At 43.6% G+C, this 14,414-nt stretch overlaps 1 protein-coding gene across 1 annotated transcript in view; it reads left to right on the forward strand.

The window, feature by feature from the left end:
- hivep1 (HIVEP zinc finger 1) overlaps positions 1 to 6,731 on the forward strand; it is a 281,381-nt gene extending 274,650 nt beyond the window's left edge. Inside the window, exon 10 of the mRNA XM_048559398.2 lies at positions 6,443 to 6,731. Within this exon, the coding sequence (XP_048415355.1) occupies positions 6,443 to 6,493 (51 nt within the window). The 3' untranslated portion in view covers positions 6,494 to 6,731. The remainder of the gene's footprint in view (positions 1 to 6,442) is intronic.
- The last annotated feature ends 7,683 nt before the right edge of the window (positions 6,732 to 14,414 follow it).

The following is a 14,414-nucleotide window of genomic DNA, read 5'->3' on the forward strand; positions in this document are numbered from 1 at the left end:
CAAGACCCTTCTTCAGAAATGGGGTAGCGGAAGGGGATTCTGAAGATGGATAAAGGAGAAGATAGGGTGAGAGGAGACAAACAGGTCAAAGAGGTGGTGTTAGAGCCAGTGAAGCTGAATGTAGGCGGGGAGTTAGGGAAGGGATAGGTCAGTCCATGGAGGATGGACAGGTCAAGGAGGCGGGATGATGTTAGTGGGTAGAAGATGGGGTGGGGCTTGAGGTGGGAGGAATAGTTAGGGAGGCCGGGACTATCTGGGTTGGTTTTGGGACGTGGTCGGGGGAGGGGAGATTTTGAAGCTTGTGAAGTCCACATTGATACCGTTGGGCTGCAGGGTTCCCAAGTGAAATATGAGATGCTGTTTCTACATCTTTCAGGTGGCGTCATTGTGGACATGCAGGAGGCTCAGGATGGACATGTTGTCCGAGGAGTGGTGGGGCGAGTTGAAATGTTTCGCAACTGGGCGGTGTAGTTGTTAGTTGCGAACTGAGCGTAGATGTTCCGCAAAGTGGTCCCCAAGCCTCCCACTCTTCAGACGACATGTCCATCCTAGCCGTCCTGCGTTGCCACATTGATGCCACCTGAAAGATGCAGGAACAGCATCTCATATTTCGCTTGGGAACTGCAGCAGCCCAAGGCTATCAATGTGGACTTTACAAGCTTCAAAATCTCCCCTCCCCAGACCACATCCCAAAACCAGCCCAGCTAGTCCCCGCCTCCCTAACCATTCCTCCCACCTCAAGCCTAACCCCCATCCCCTACCCAGTAACCTCATCCCAACTCCTTGACCTGTCTGTCCTCCCTGGACCAATCTGTCCCCTCCCTAACTCCCCACCTACATTCACCTTCACTGGCTCTAACCCTGCCTCTTTGACCTGTCTGTCTCCTCTCACCCCATCTTCTCCTTTATTCATCTTCTTTCCACCTCCCCCTGTCTCCCTATTTATCTCAGAATCCCCTTCCCCTCCCCCATTTCTGAAGAAGTGTCTCGACCTGAAACGTCAAACTTTCCTGCTCCTCTGATGCTGTTTGGTCTGCTGTGTTCATCCAGCTTCATACCGTGTTGTCTCAGATTCGTCAGCATCGGCAGTTCTGACTATCTCTGTAGAGAACCAAATGGTTTTCTTCTACCGTAGTGGACATGGAAGCCTGTACATCCCTATCTGGAAAGGGAATGAGAACAGAAATATTCTAGATATCTCATACAAAATGATCAATACTGGTGACAGTTAATTTTACAACAAAAAGGAAGAACGAATGAAATAATTACAGTAAAATTAAATAATTAACAACATTTACATCCCTACAGGACAATAACAAGCAAACAAACTAAGGCTGGCTGATGCTCTATAATTTAGACTATAAGAAACAACAATGTATCTTACTGTGGTATCGTGACACAGTGGTTAGCACTGCTGCCTTACAGCACCAGGGACACAAGATTGATTCTAGCCTTGGGTAACTATGGGGTTTGCACATTCTCCTCAGGTCGCTGTGGGTATCTGCCAGGTTTTTCCACCATCCAGAGATGTGCAGGCTAAGTAGATTGGCCATACTAAACTTCCCCATAGTGTTCAGGAATGTGCAGGTGAGGTGAATTAGTCAGGGTAAATGCAGGGTTACAGGGATTGGGTTGGGTGTTGGGTCTGGGTGAGATGCTCTTCAGAGGGTTTGTGTAGACTCATTGAGCCAAATGGCCTTTATCTGCACAGTAGGGGTTCTATGATTCTAGTTCAGAGGATGATTCTGTTTCCATTGACGAATTTGATTTATCTGAAAAAACCAAATTTGTTTAGTGCCCAAATTTACTATATTTCACCTCATTCAAAACGACCTTTTGGACCTTAATATTACAGTGTGTTTTGACAAGTTCTTCTCTGAAATATGGATATCAGTTTGTCAGAATAACAATCTGCAGGCTGCAAAATTGTGGAAAAAACAATATGAGCTTGTCCCTGAAGTACATCAGTTAAATTTTAGGAGTCATAGAATCAAACGGCATAGAAACAGATGTATCATTCCATCATGTCTCTACCAACCAACAAACACCAAACTACACAAATTTCATTTATCTGCACATGGTCCATAGCGTACTATGCATTTTAAGTACTCATCCAGATGCTTCTTAAATGTTACAAGAATACCTGCCTTCACCACCCTCTCAGGCAGCGTGTTCCATATTCTAACCACCCTCTGAGTTAATTAATTTTTTCGCAGACCTCCTCTAAACTACTCACTCTTCACCTCAAACCTATGCCGTCTGATCTTAAACACATTAGATAGACTTGAGAAATAAATCTAAACTGACATTTATAACTTTTAAAGGAAAATTAAATGTCAAGGGATCAGTGGTTTTGATCACAGTCAGAAATGTTGAGACCATTAGGGAAATCATAATTAAGGAAGAATTCAGTAATAGATATCTATGATATCTCAAAAAGATTGTTACACTTGGGAGACATTCCTTTAGAAATCAAAAATTTGGAAGTGGAAAAGCTATTACATTTAGAGAATGTATAGATAGATGCCAAGAAAACAAAGGAGAAAAGTTTTGTAATAAAGTTTAAAGGGATAGTGATGGCAATAATAAGAATGTCTAAAAAAATCCTCAGAAATGGATATATTAAGAACGGAAATGGATTTCAAACTGTAGCAATAGCAAAGGTGGATCTTGTTCCTTTAGAAGCTACTAAGAAGGGAAAGATAACTTGGAACAAGCAAGAAATTTCTTCATTGACAATTAATAAAGAGATCAGGCCCAGAGGTTCTGAATACTTTATTTCAAAGGGAGAGATAGACTACTAATTAAAGAAGCAAATCAATAAACATATTGACAGACTCTGGAGAAATTCAGTTGCTGATGATGGTTGGTGATGCAATTTGTTTTTCAAAAGATTTAACAGCAAAAAGTAAATTAGAGATATCCATGAATGTTCCATACTGAACTCGTAATGTAGAGTTAGAATAATGAACGATTTAATAGGTGGAAAAGTTACTGGAGTCATGCGCAATGTTTCTTACATCCAATTCTAGCCCCGTCTTATGGTACGCTGTTCCCAGAACAGTCTGCCACTCACTTGATATTCACTAAAGACCAGCATCCCTGGCACCCACAATGAGAGGAAATCAGAGCACCCAGAGGGAGCCCACACAGACACAGGGAGAATGTGCAAACTCCACATAGACAGTTGCCCAAGGGTGGAATTGAACCCGGATCCCTGGCACTGTGAGGCTGTAGTGCTAACCACTGTGCTACCATGCCGCCCCCAAACCAGAAGACAACACCTTCCATCATTTTTCATGAGTAGGTTGATGACATAATAATTGGCCAAGTTGAATTTCACCTGATTTTTGTGTTGAGGATATAATGAACAATTTTTCACATTGCTGGGTAGATGCCAGTGCAGCTGTACTGGAGCAACTTTGATGGGGGTGCAACTAATTCTGGAGCACAAATCTTTGAAGACATCATAATGGCCAAAACCTTTGCTGTATCCATTATGGTCAAACATTTCTTGATGTTCTGTGGAGTGAATTGAATTGACTGAAGAGTGGCATCTGTAATGACTAGACTTCTAGCAGAAGGCCAAGATCAATCATGCACCCCTCGTTTCAGATTGAAGATGGTTGTGAACATCTTTGGTGTTGACTTCTGCCATCATAATTTACTAGAATGTTACCAGAGCTGGAGAATTGCAGCTAGGAGGAGAGATTGGAGAAGTTTGGATTATTTTCTTTAGGACAGAGAAAGCTAACGGGTAACCCAGTTGAGGTGTACAAAATTGTGAGGGGTAAAGATAGAATTAAAAGGAGGGACCTATATTCCTTGGCAGAGAGTTCAAAGGTTAGACATCATAGGTTCAAGCTAAGTGGCAGAAAGATTAGAGGGAACGTGAGGAAATCTTTTCATGCAGAAGCGGTGGGTGTCTGGAATTTTCTTCCTGAATTGGTGGTGGAGAGAGGAATCCTAAACTCTCAAAAAAGTTGCACCTAGATTTGCACCTTAAGTGCTATAAACTGCAGAACTTTGGGCCATGTGCAGGAAGATGAGATTAGAAAGGGCTCTGGATGTCTTTGGGTTGCCATAAACAAAAGGGGCTGAATGGTCCCCATCTATGTGGTAGATTTTCTATGGCTCTATGGATCTAGGGGGTCTTCTCCACTGGCTGCTTAAGTTTATAATACCATTTACAATTGCATGTAAAAGGACTGCAGAATTTTGGTTTGTTTTATAAGTGTGGGATCACTTAACTCTGTCCATAACACATTGCTTTGCCTGTGTTATAGCTTTACCCAATTGGTGGCCTATTCATAAGTACCCAGTGCTGCTCCTCACATGGTCTCTTTCACTCCTCATTGAATGAAGGCTGATTCCTTGGTTTGGTAATCATAGTGGAGTGAGGGATATGCTGGGCTATGAGATTGCAGATCATGGAGGAATACAATGCTGCTGTTGCTGGTGGCCCACAACCTTCCCACTGCCCAATTTTGAGCTGCTAGATATAGTTTGAATCTTTCCCATTTAGCATAATAGTAAGAGGATTGGTAATAAGAGGATAAGTAGTTCACTCATTTCCTCAAACATGTTCCACTATACAATACAAAGATGATTGATCTTCTGCTCAATCCTACTTTTTGGCCTGTTCTTCAAATCCCCAAATCCCTACGAGATCAAAAATCTGTTTATTCTAGTCTTGAATACAGGCAGCAATAGAACATCTAAAGCTGTAATGGGGAGGGAATTCTAAACTTTCGCAACCCTGGCAGGAAGAACTCTTTTGTCATAGTCCTACAAATCCTTATCAACCCCTTATCTTGAGACTGTATCCCCATGTTTTGGATTCCCCAGAGAGTGGAAGTCTCTCAGCGTCCATTCTGTATATTCCCTTCAGAACCTTGGAAGTAGTCATGAGATCACACATTCAGACAAACATTTTTAAGGTTTTAGGAAAGATTTGTAACTCTGGTTGTGAGTGAGGTTGCTGACTTGAAAAGCTGGCTTATCTTCATTCAGATGTTTCGTCATCATGCGAGGTAACATCATTAGTGGGGTTGTTCTACTCTGCTTGGAATTTATACAGTCTGGTCCATTATGGTGAGTAGTGTCATTTCCGGTTTTGTTCTGTATGGGTTTGTATATGGGGTTCAACAAACATGTAGAATTAGACCCCAATTACAAGCCATATAGAACAAAACCGGAAATGACACTATTCACCATTATGGACTGGACAATATAAATTTCAAGCAGAGTAGAACAAAATCACTTCATCGGAGGCCTCACTGATGATGTTACCTAGCGTGGTGACGAAAAGTCTGAACTAAAACAAGCCAGATCGGGGAGCAAGTCAGCAATCTCGCAAATATTTTTAATTTTTTTTTGATGAGGTTTCTTTGAATGGATATTATTTGCTGATACTATTGCCGTTAAACTTTTTGGGTTGAATCTTTGTTTTCTTTTGGCTAAATCCAAGTTACATTGAGTTTTTTTGATTGATTTCCATTGTGAGGCTTAATGAGTTCTGTCATCATATCTTATCAAAGTTGCCAGAACTACTTACCGTTAACCTATGGTATTGTCTTACCACAGACCATTCTCAGAACAAATTAACACTCACTGAATATCCACCAAAAGACTGAGACCTCATATACCCCTGCCATCTTTAAAAGTTTTCTGTGCATGATGACAAACACTGATGCTTTGAAGGTGCCCTGCTCAAACATGCACATTTCTGTAAAGTAACAAGAATCTGGCCCCCTTGGTGAAGGGGTAGTGTAAAGCAATGTGGTTCTCTACTTGGAGTACAGGTTCTGGCAGCCTGTCCAAGTTTCCTATCCAATTCATTGCCATATTCGTGGTCCAGAAGAATGGTTAGCAATGCTGAAAGAAGGACAATTGCCTTCTCTGACACATGCACCACATGCTTCTCTCTGCCAACATATACTAGATGTATCTCTGCATTGCACATACCTCCCTCCAAATCTTGGACTTTGCCACTCCCACAATTGCCTGCAACATCTTTCCTCATCTCCTCTCACACACTCCAACATTCCACATGATTAACCTTGTGTGGTTTCCCCACTCCTTTGGAACACCTCACTATCTTTTTACCTACTGGACCAGGACTAACTTCTGTACCACCAACTTTCACAGCACCAATTCTTCCCTTTCTCTCATTACAGGAGAGGACCACCTATAAAAAGTCAAGCAATCCCAGATGTGTGGGGTGTGCCCAACATTAGGTTCTTCACCTCCCACAAGAATAGAAACCTGGCCTTCACGGAAGAAGGCCAGGACTGCTTCTGTTGGGTTGCAGAGACATCCATGTCCAGTCAACTAAGTAGGACCAATCTTCTTTCCACAATAACACTCACATTAATTTCACTGTCAATCTTATTCATTCGCATTACTGACTGTGATACCTTCTCTCTCTTTTATCTTTCAGACACAGCCAATATCTTCATCTCATGTGCAGAACAATGCCTGGCTCCTCTGAAGAACCCTCCTTGACTCCTGAGAAGGAAAGCACTAAGGCCTCAGAAGTAGCATCAGTTATGCTGTTATCCCTGCCTCCCGCCAACTCGGATTCTGATATCACAGCAGGAATACCAAGCTTAGAAAGTGTGGGGCCACAACCTACTGAGTACCTCACTATGATACTGGTCAAGCAAGAAATTCCCCAGACTGCTGGTACTCAAAGGAATGTCAGAGACCAGGGATTGGCTTAGCCCCAGGCAGGAGACCCTGAGATGTTGCCAAATGCATGAGGAACAACAGAACAGCAGACAATTAATTGAGGTGTAATGGCCGTCATTGCACTGTAACAGAGCAGCAAATCATACAATTTTCTCTCTCTCCAATGACAGACTGGCAGTGCCATGGAAAGTCAGGTCCAGTTCCCTGAAATTTAAAAGTCATGTTGTGCTTCTTGGTCAAAGTCAAGGGATGAGACCCCTGCATCATTTCATTCCCAATACCCATATCTACCTGATTCATAGTTCAAACCTCCTTCTAATGATCAAATTAAACAATAGCACACAAGATTGTGAAGATGGGATTTTGTTTCCACAAGAGCTGTGTAGTGGAATCTCCAAACATTCCTATCATGGATAGCAGTATGAGGAACATGTATGTTGATGAGGGTGAAATCTAGTTAGTTTTTCCCTTGTGTTTGTTCCCTTATCATTTTCTGGAAGTCCAGTTTGGCAGATATGTTTTTCAGGACTCAGTGCAGTCTAATGTGCTGAACCATATTTTGTGATGAATGAGTATTGAGTACCCAAGCCACTTACAGTGCCTCTTCCAAATGATGTTCAACAGGAAGTACAGATTGATCATCTCTGAGAAGGTAGTTTGTGGTAATCATTGGGAAGCTTCCTTGCTCACATGTGACCTGCGCCATGAGATGTCATGGAGATCAAAGTCAATTTCAAGGACACCAAAAGCCACTTCCTCCTCGTGTGTATCACTGTCCTGCCAACTGTGCTGCACCTGTCCTTCCAGTGGAAAAGGAAAAAAAGATGATGATGGAGGAGTGTTGGCTGTAAGGTATAATTATGACAATGGCTGTCAGTTGCTGAAAAACTATGGGAACACACTCCAGTTTTAGCAAAAACCTACAGATAATAGTAAAGATGACTTTGTAAAGTTAATTGTGAGCAGAAAGTTACTTTGTCATTTCCAGTGCTGAGGTTGATCCCACCCATTCTTGTTTGACCCCTTCAAAGCAGTCTGATACATCTAGCTTGTTTGCTAGGCCATTTCAGCATTAGCCACTACAATCAAATATGAACAGACTAACTGATAAAGACAGTAAATTTTCAATTCAATAGTTTTGTCTGGGGCTCATCAGCACAGTTGGCTAGATGTTTTTATTTCAAACATATACTTTATTCATAGAATATCTTTAAATACATACATAAAGCAGTGCAAACAAACATTGGAGTTATACTCTATCCAACAAATAAACTAAAGGCATTTCTTACATATTCAAGACTGCATGTACATATATTTGAGGCACCATGAGGATCCGATAACTGAATGAACCCACAGCATACTTTGGTAGGAAGACCCTAGATGGATCCGCATCTTGACAGCAGCTTCTCCAGGCGTCAGTATATCCCTCAGTACAATGTCCTGGACCTTGGAATGTGCCAGTCTGCAACACTCAGTCATGGTCAACTCCTTGCTCTGGAAGTCCAACAAGTTTTGGGCAGACCAAAGAGCATTTTTCACCAAGCTGATGGTCTTCCAGGTGTAGTCAATGTTTGTCTCTGCATGTGTCCCAGTGAACAAGCCATAGAGCACAGAGTCCTGCATCATGGAGCTGCTTGGGGTGAACCTCAACAACAACTATTACATCTCTCTCCTGACTTCCTTTGCAAAGACACTTTGCAGGAAGAGATGTATGACAGTCTCTAACCACCCCCCCCCCCATTGCTGCTTTGAGGTCAGTGTGTAGTGGTGCAAAGAGTCTGTGTGTTGCCTCAGTGCACAGTGGGATCTTGATCAGATTGGCTGATGGGCCAAGGAGTAGCAGATGGGGTTTAATTTAGATAAATGTGAGGTGCTGCATTTTGGAAAAGCAAATCGGGGCATGACTTATGCAATTAATGGTAAGATCCAGGGGAGTGTTGTTCAACAAAAAGACCTTAGGGTATAGGTTCATAGTTCTTTGAAAGTGGAGTCACAGGATAGTGAGATGGCATTTGGTATGTTTGCATTTATTGGTCAGCGCATTGAGTATAGGTGTTGGGAGGTCATGATGAGGCCATACATGACATTGGTTAGGATACTTTTGGAATACTGCATTTAATCCTGATCTCCCTGCTATAGGAAGGATGTTGTGAAACTTGAAAGGGTTCAGGTAAGATTTACAAGGATGTTGCCAAGGTAGGAAAGTTTGACTATAGGGAGAGGCTGAATAGGCTAGGGCTATCTTGTCTGGAGTGTCAGAGGCTGAGGGGTGACCTTATAGAAGTTCACAAAATTATGAGGGGCATGCAATACAGCAAACTCACCCAGGTTAAGGGGTTCTAAAACTAGAGGGCATAGATTTAAGCTGAGATAAGAAAGACATAAAAAGGAACCTAAGGGCAACTTTTTCACACAGAAGATGTTACATGCATGGAATGAACTGCCAGAGGATGTGGTGGAGGCTGGTACAATCACAACATCTGAATGAGATTATTTAAAATGATATGGGCCAAATGTTGGCAGATGGGAAAAGATTAGTTTAGGATATCTGGTCAGCATGGACATGTTAAACTGAAGTGTCTCTTTCCATGCTGTATAGCTCTATGATACTATGACTTTATGACATGAAAGCTTTCACATGTAGAGCCCTTCTCACTGCCAGACAAGCGATGTCTTGGTGGTTATTCAAAATTCTGATGATGAGACATTCTGCCAAAAGGCTTTGACAGTCTGCTCAGGGAACATCCTGATAGGATTCACTCTCTCCTTTTCCTGCGGGGTCTCAAGCATGCCACATGCTGACCATTTTCTGATGGACTAATGGCGAATGGTATCTCTCTTTGTAAAGTTGGCAATGAAGGGCAGGTGGCACAGTATGGTTCAACTGTTGGGTCTATTTTAGACCTCCAGATGAAGTGAAAAATGGTGAAGGTGACTGTATTAGTGCAGGGTCTTGGAATGGGCCAGATCTGTGCCAAGTACAACAATAGAGAGAGTGCGTCACATCTACTGACCAGGTTTTAACTCTTAATGGAGAGTGAGTGTTGCTCCCCAAGGTCCTGTTTCTGCTCCACCCTGGCAGTGCACACTTCCCAGGTTTTTGTGCATGCCCCACCCACTCTGAACCATATTTCCAGTACCTTCAGGTAATCTGTCCTGACAGTGAAGTGGATAAAAGATCGGATGACGCAAAGGCAGCATGGTTTGCTCAGTGGCTAGCATTGCTGCCTCAAAGCACCAGCGACCCAGGTTCAATTCCACCCTCGGGCGTCTGTCTGTGTGGAGTTTGCACATTCTCCCCATCTCTGCGTGGGTTTCCTCCTAGTGTTCTTGTTTCCTCCCACAGTCCAAAGATGCACAAGCTATGTTGTTTGGCTATGCTAAATTACCTATAGTGTAGAGGGATGTGTAGATTAGGTGGGTTATAAGGGGATGGGTCTGGGTAGGATGCTCTGAGGGTCTGTGTGGACTTGTTGGACCGAAGGGCCTAGTTCCATACTGTAGGGATTCTATGAATATGGCCTTGCTCTTGCCTGAAGTTATGTTGGTTCCTGAGACTAGTTCAAACTGGTTGCATATGCTCATGAATCTGAGCTCTGACAGTGAATCCAAGCAGAGAATGGCAGTGTCATCTATGTCCCAGGAGGGTTTGACTTGCAGGCATCTGCTGCCTGGAATAGTCACAACTTTCAGGCTTGCATCCTTCCTGATGGACTCAAAAAAAGGGTCTACACCAAACAAACAAGACAGGAGAGAGTGGATAGCCCTGCCTGAATCCAGATCTGATTGGGAAGCTTTCTCATTCTCACCCATTTATTGAGATTGCAGTACTGATGTTGGTGTAGGTCAGTTGGATCTAATTGCAGATTCCCTCCCCAAAGTCCATTTCAGAGAGCAATTGCCACATGTGGGTGTGTGATATTCTGTCACAGGCCTTCTCCTGGTCCAAGCTGTCTTTTACATAAGCAATCGTATCCCTACTAAGCATGAGGCCGTCAGAGATCGTCCTGCCCCCTACGGCACATGTGGTTAGGGTGAATCACCAATCCCAGAGCAGACATCATCTGATTGACAATGACCTTAGTCAAGGTTTGTAATCCATATTTGACAGTGAAATTTGTCACCAATTTCTAATTTCCTGTCTCTCCCCCTTCTACTTGTAGAGGCAGGTGATGATACCTTTCCTCATAGATTTGCATATGTTACCTGCCAGAACCATACCGTTGTACACCTCCAGCAGGTCCTGACCAATCAAGTCCCTCAAAGCTGAATACAATTCATCCAGTAAGCTGTTTCAAAGATAGTAGGAACTGCAGATTCTAGAGAATCTGAGATAACAAGGTGTACAGCTGGATGAACACAGCAGGCCAAGCAGCATCAGAAAAGCAGGAAGGCTGACGTTTCAGGCCCAGAGCGTCAAAAAAATGCAAGCACATCTCATCCTGCTCCACAGTGTGGACCCTGGACTGGAAGACCTCCAAGGTAATGCTCGTCAGCAATTCACCTCCTGGAGCTCATCCATGATATCGACATACATTATTTGTCAGCAGCAGTAAATTCTATATGGTTTTCAGGGGTTTGAACAGATTTTCCCTTCTCTCTCTCTCACCTTCTGAATCTCTTTGAAGATAAAGAACCTCTTGACGTTCCCTCTGACTGATTCCCATCAGTTGCTGGGGGTCAGCAGTTTCACATTTAGCTTCCACGTTCCCTTGCTGGCCAGTTGGCTATCATGTAGGTGATAGTCAGCTGGCAGGAGAAAGTGGACAGAGAAAAGCACCAGCTTGATGGTGTTTAGGGATGGCAGTGCAGGTAGAGGAATGTTCCTCCTGCATGATGTATGAGGTGAGGAACGCCATTAGTGTCCCATCCAAATATGTCTGCAGGAAGTGCACCCAACTCTTGCTCCTCCAAGACCATGTTAGGGAACTGGAGCGGGAGCTGGATGAACTTTGGATCATTCGGGAGGCAGAGTCAGTGACAGACAAGAGTTACAGGGAAGTAGTTACTCCTAAGCCTGAAGAAAGCTGGGTAACTGTTAGAAGGGGGAAAAAGCAATCAGTGCAGGGATCCCCTGTGGTCGTTCCCCTGAAAAACAAGTATACCATTTTGGATACTTCTGCGGGGGGGGGACTTACCAGGAGCATGCGATTAGGCAAGACTTAGGAGGCATAGAATGGGTTAGCAAAATGCAGGGGATGGGGACAATCGAAATGTGGAGCTGGTTTAAGGAACAGATATTGCGTGTCCTTGATAGATATGTCCCTATCAGGCAGGGAGGAAGCGATAAGGTAAAGGAACCGTGGTTTACTAAAGAAATTGTACCTCTTGTTAAGCAGAAGAGGGAGCTTATGTGATGATGAGATGAGATGGTTCAGATGAGGCAATGGAGAGTTACAGATTAGCTAGGACGGATTTAAAGAGAGAGTTAAGAAGATCAAGGAAGGGGCATGAGCAGACATTGGCAGGTCGAATAAAGGAGAACCTGAAAGCTTTCTATAGGTATGTGAGGAGTAAGAGGATGACTAGGGTAGGAATAGGGCCAGTCAAAGACAGAAGTGGGAAGTTGTGTGTGGACCCTGTGGAGATTGGAGAGGTGCTAAATGATTATTTCTCATCTGTTTTCACTGAGGAACAGGAGAATATTGTAGAGGAGATGACTGAGTTATGGGCTACTAGAATTGAAAGGATTAAGGTTAGTAAGGAGGAGGTGTTATCAATTCTAGAAGGTGTGAAGGTAGATAAATCCCTTGGGCTGGATGGGATTTTTCCAAGCATTGTCTGGAAAGCTAGGAGGAGATGGTGGAGCCTTTGGCCTTGGTCTTTGAGTCCTCATTGTCTACAGGTTTAGTGCCAGAGGACTGGAGGATTGTAAATGTTGTGCCCTTGTTCAAGAAGGGCAGTAGGGATGACCCAGGTAATTATAGGCCTGTGAGCCTTATGTCTGTTGTAGGAAAAATTTTGGAAAGAATTATAAGACAGGATTTATAATCATCTCGCAAACGACAATTTGATTGGAGATAGTCAGCATGGATTCGTCAACGGCAGGTCGTGGCTCACAAATCTCATTGAGTTTTTTGAGAAGGTGACCAAGCATGTGGATGAGGGAAGGGCAGTTGACTTGGTGTACATGGATTTCAGTAAAGCCTTTGATAAGATTCCACATGGTAGGCTATTGGAGAAAATACAGAGGCATGGGATTGAGGGAGATTTAGCAGTTTGGATTAGAAACTGGCTTTCCATAAGAAGGCAACGAGTGGTGATTGCTGGAAAATATTCAGCCTGGAGTCAGGTCACTATTGGTGTGCCTCAAGGATCTGTTTAGGGACCACTGCTGTTTGTCATTTTTATAAATGACTTGGACGCAGGCATAGGTGGATGGGTTAGTAAGTTTGCAGATGACACTGAAGTTGGTGGAGTGGTGGACAGTGTGGAAGAATGTTGCAGGTTGCAGGGAGACTTGGATAAACCGCAGAATTGGGCCGAAAGGTGGCAAATGGAGTTTAATATGGATAAATGTGAGGTGATTCTCTTTGGGAGGAATAATAGGAAGGCAGAATACCGGGTCAATGGAAAGATTCTTGGTAGTGTGGATGTGCAGAGGGATCTTAGTGTCCATGTACATAGATCCCTGAAAGTTGCCACCAGGTTGATGGTGCTGTTAAGAAGGCTTACGGTGTGTTAGGTTTTATTGGTAGACGAATTGAGTTCCGGGTCGTGATGTCATGCTGCAACTGTACAAAACGCTAGTGCGGCCTCATTTGGAATATTGCGTGCAGTTCTGGTCGCCCCATTACAGGAAGGATGTGGAAGCATTGGAAAAGGTGCAGAGGAGATTTACTAGATTGATGCCTGGTCTGGCGCGCAGGCCCTATGAAGAAAGGCTGTGGGACTTGAATCTGTTCTCATTGGAGAGAAGGAGGCTTAGAGCGGATTTAATAGAGACATACAAGATGATCAGAGGATTAGATAGGGTGGACAGTGAGAGTCTTTTTCCAAGGATGATGACTTAAGCTTGTACAAGGGGGCATTGCTACAAATTGAGGGGTGATAGACTTAAGACAGATGTCAGAGGCAAGTTCTTTACTCAGAAAGTGGTAAGGGCGTGGAACGCCCTGCCTGCCAATGTAGTTAACTCAGCCACATTAGGGGCATTTAAACAGTCCTTGGATAAGCATATGGATAATGATGGGATAGTGTAGGGGGAGGGGCTTAGATTAGTTCACAGGTCGGCGCAACATCAAGGGACGAAGAGCCTGTTCTGCACTGTATTGTTCTATGTTCTGTGTTTTATGTCAGTGGATCTGACTGAGAACATGTTGGGTACAAATAGGTCATCTAGCTTTGAATGGATAGACCTGCCTAGCCATGATCACCAATTCTGTACTTCATCTGCAAGGATGCTGACAACATCGTGCAGCTTGGTGATTTTAGCCATTTCCATCAGGAATCTGGACATAACGACTGGTTTACTGTCAGCCTCTCCAGATCATCCACCCACATCCATGCTGCAGGTGAAGACTTCAGCCAGAATGGCTGGCCTGGACGTAGCTACTGCTGCAAGATGGCAAGATACTCACTCTTTACCACCAGGACATATATGTTAAATTATCTTAGGGGGCATTTCTATACATAATGTTTACCAAGAGGTGGCACCACCCATCACCTCCTTAACTCCTGGCAGCAGAATACTCAGACTGGAGGAACAGTCATACCCCTCT

This window comes from Stegostoma tigrinum, chromosome 2 (assembly GCF_030684315.1).
Source record: "Stegostoma tigrinum isolate sSteTig4 chromosome 2, sSteTig4.hap1, whole genome shotgun sequence".
Lineage (NCBI taxonomy): Eukaryota > Metazoa > Chordata > Chondrichthyes > Orectolobiformes > Stegostomatidae > Stegostoma > Stegostoma tigrinum.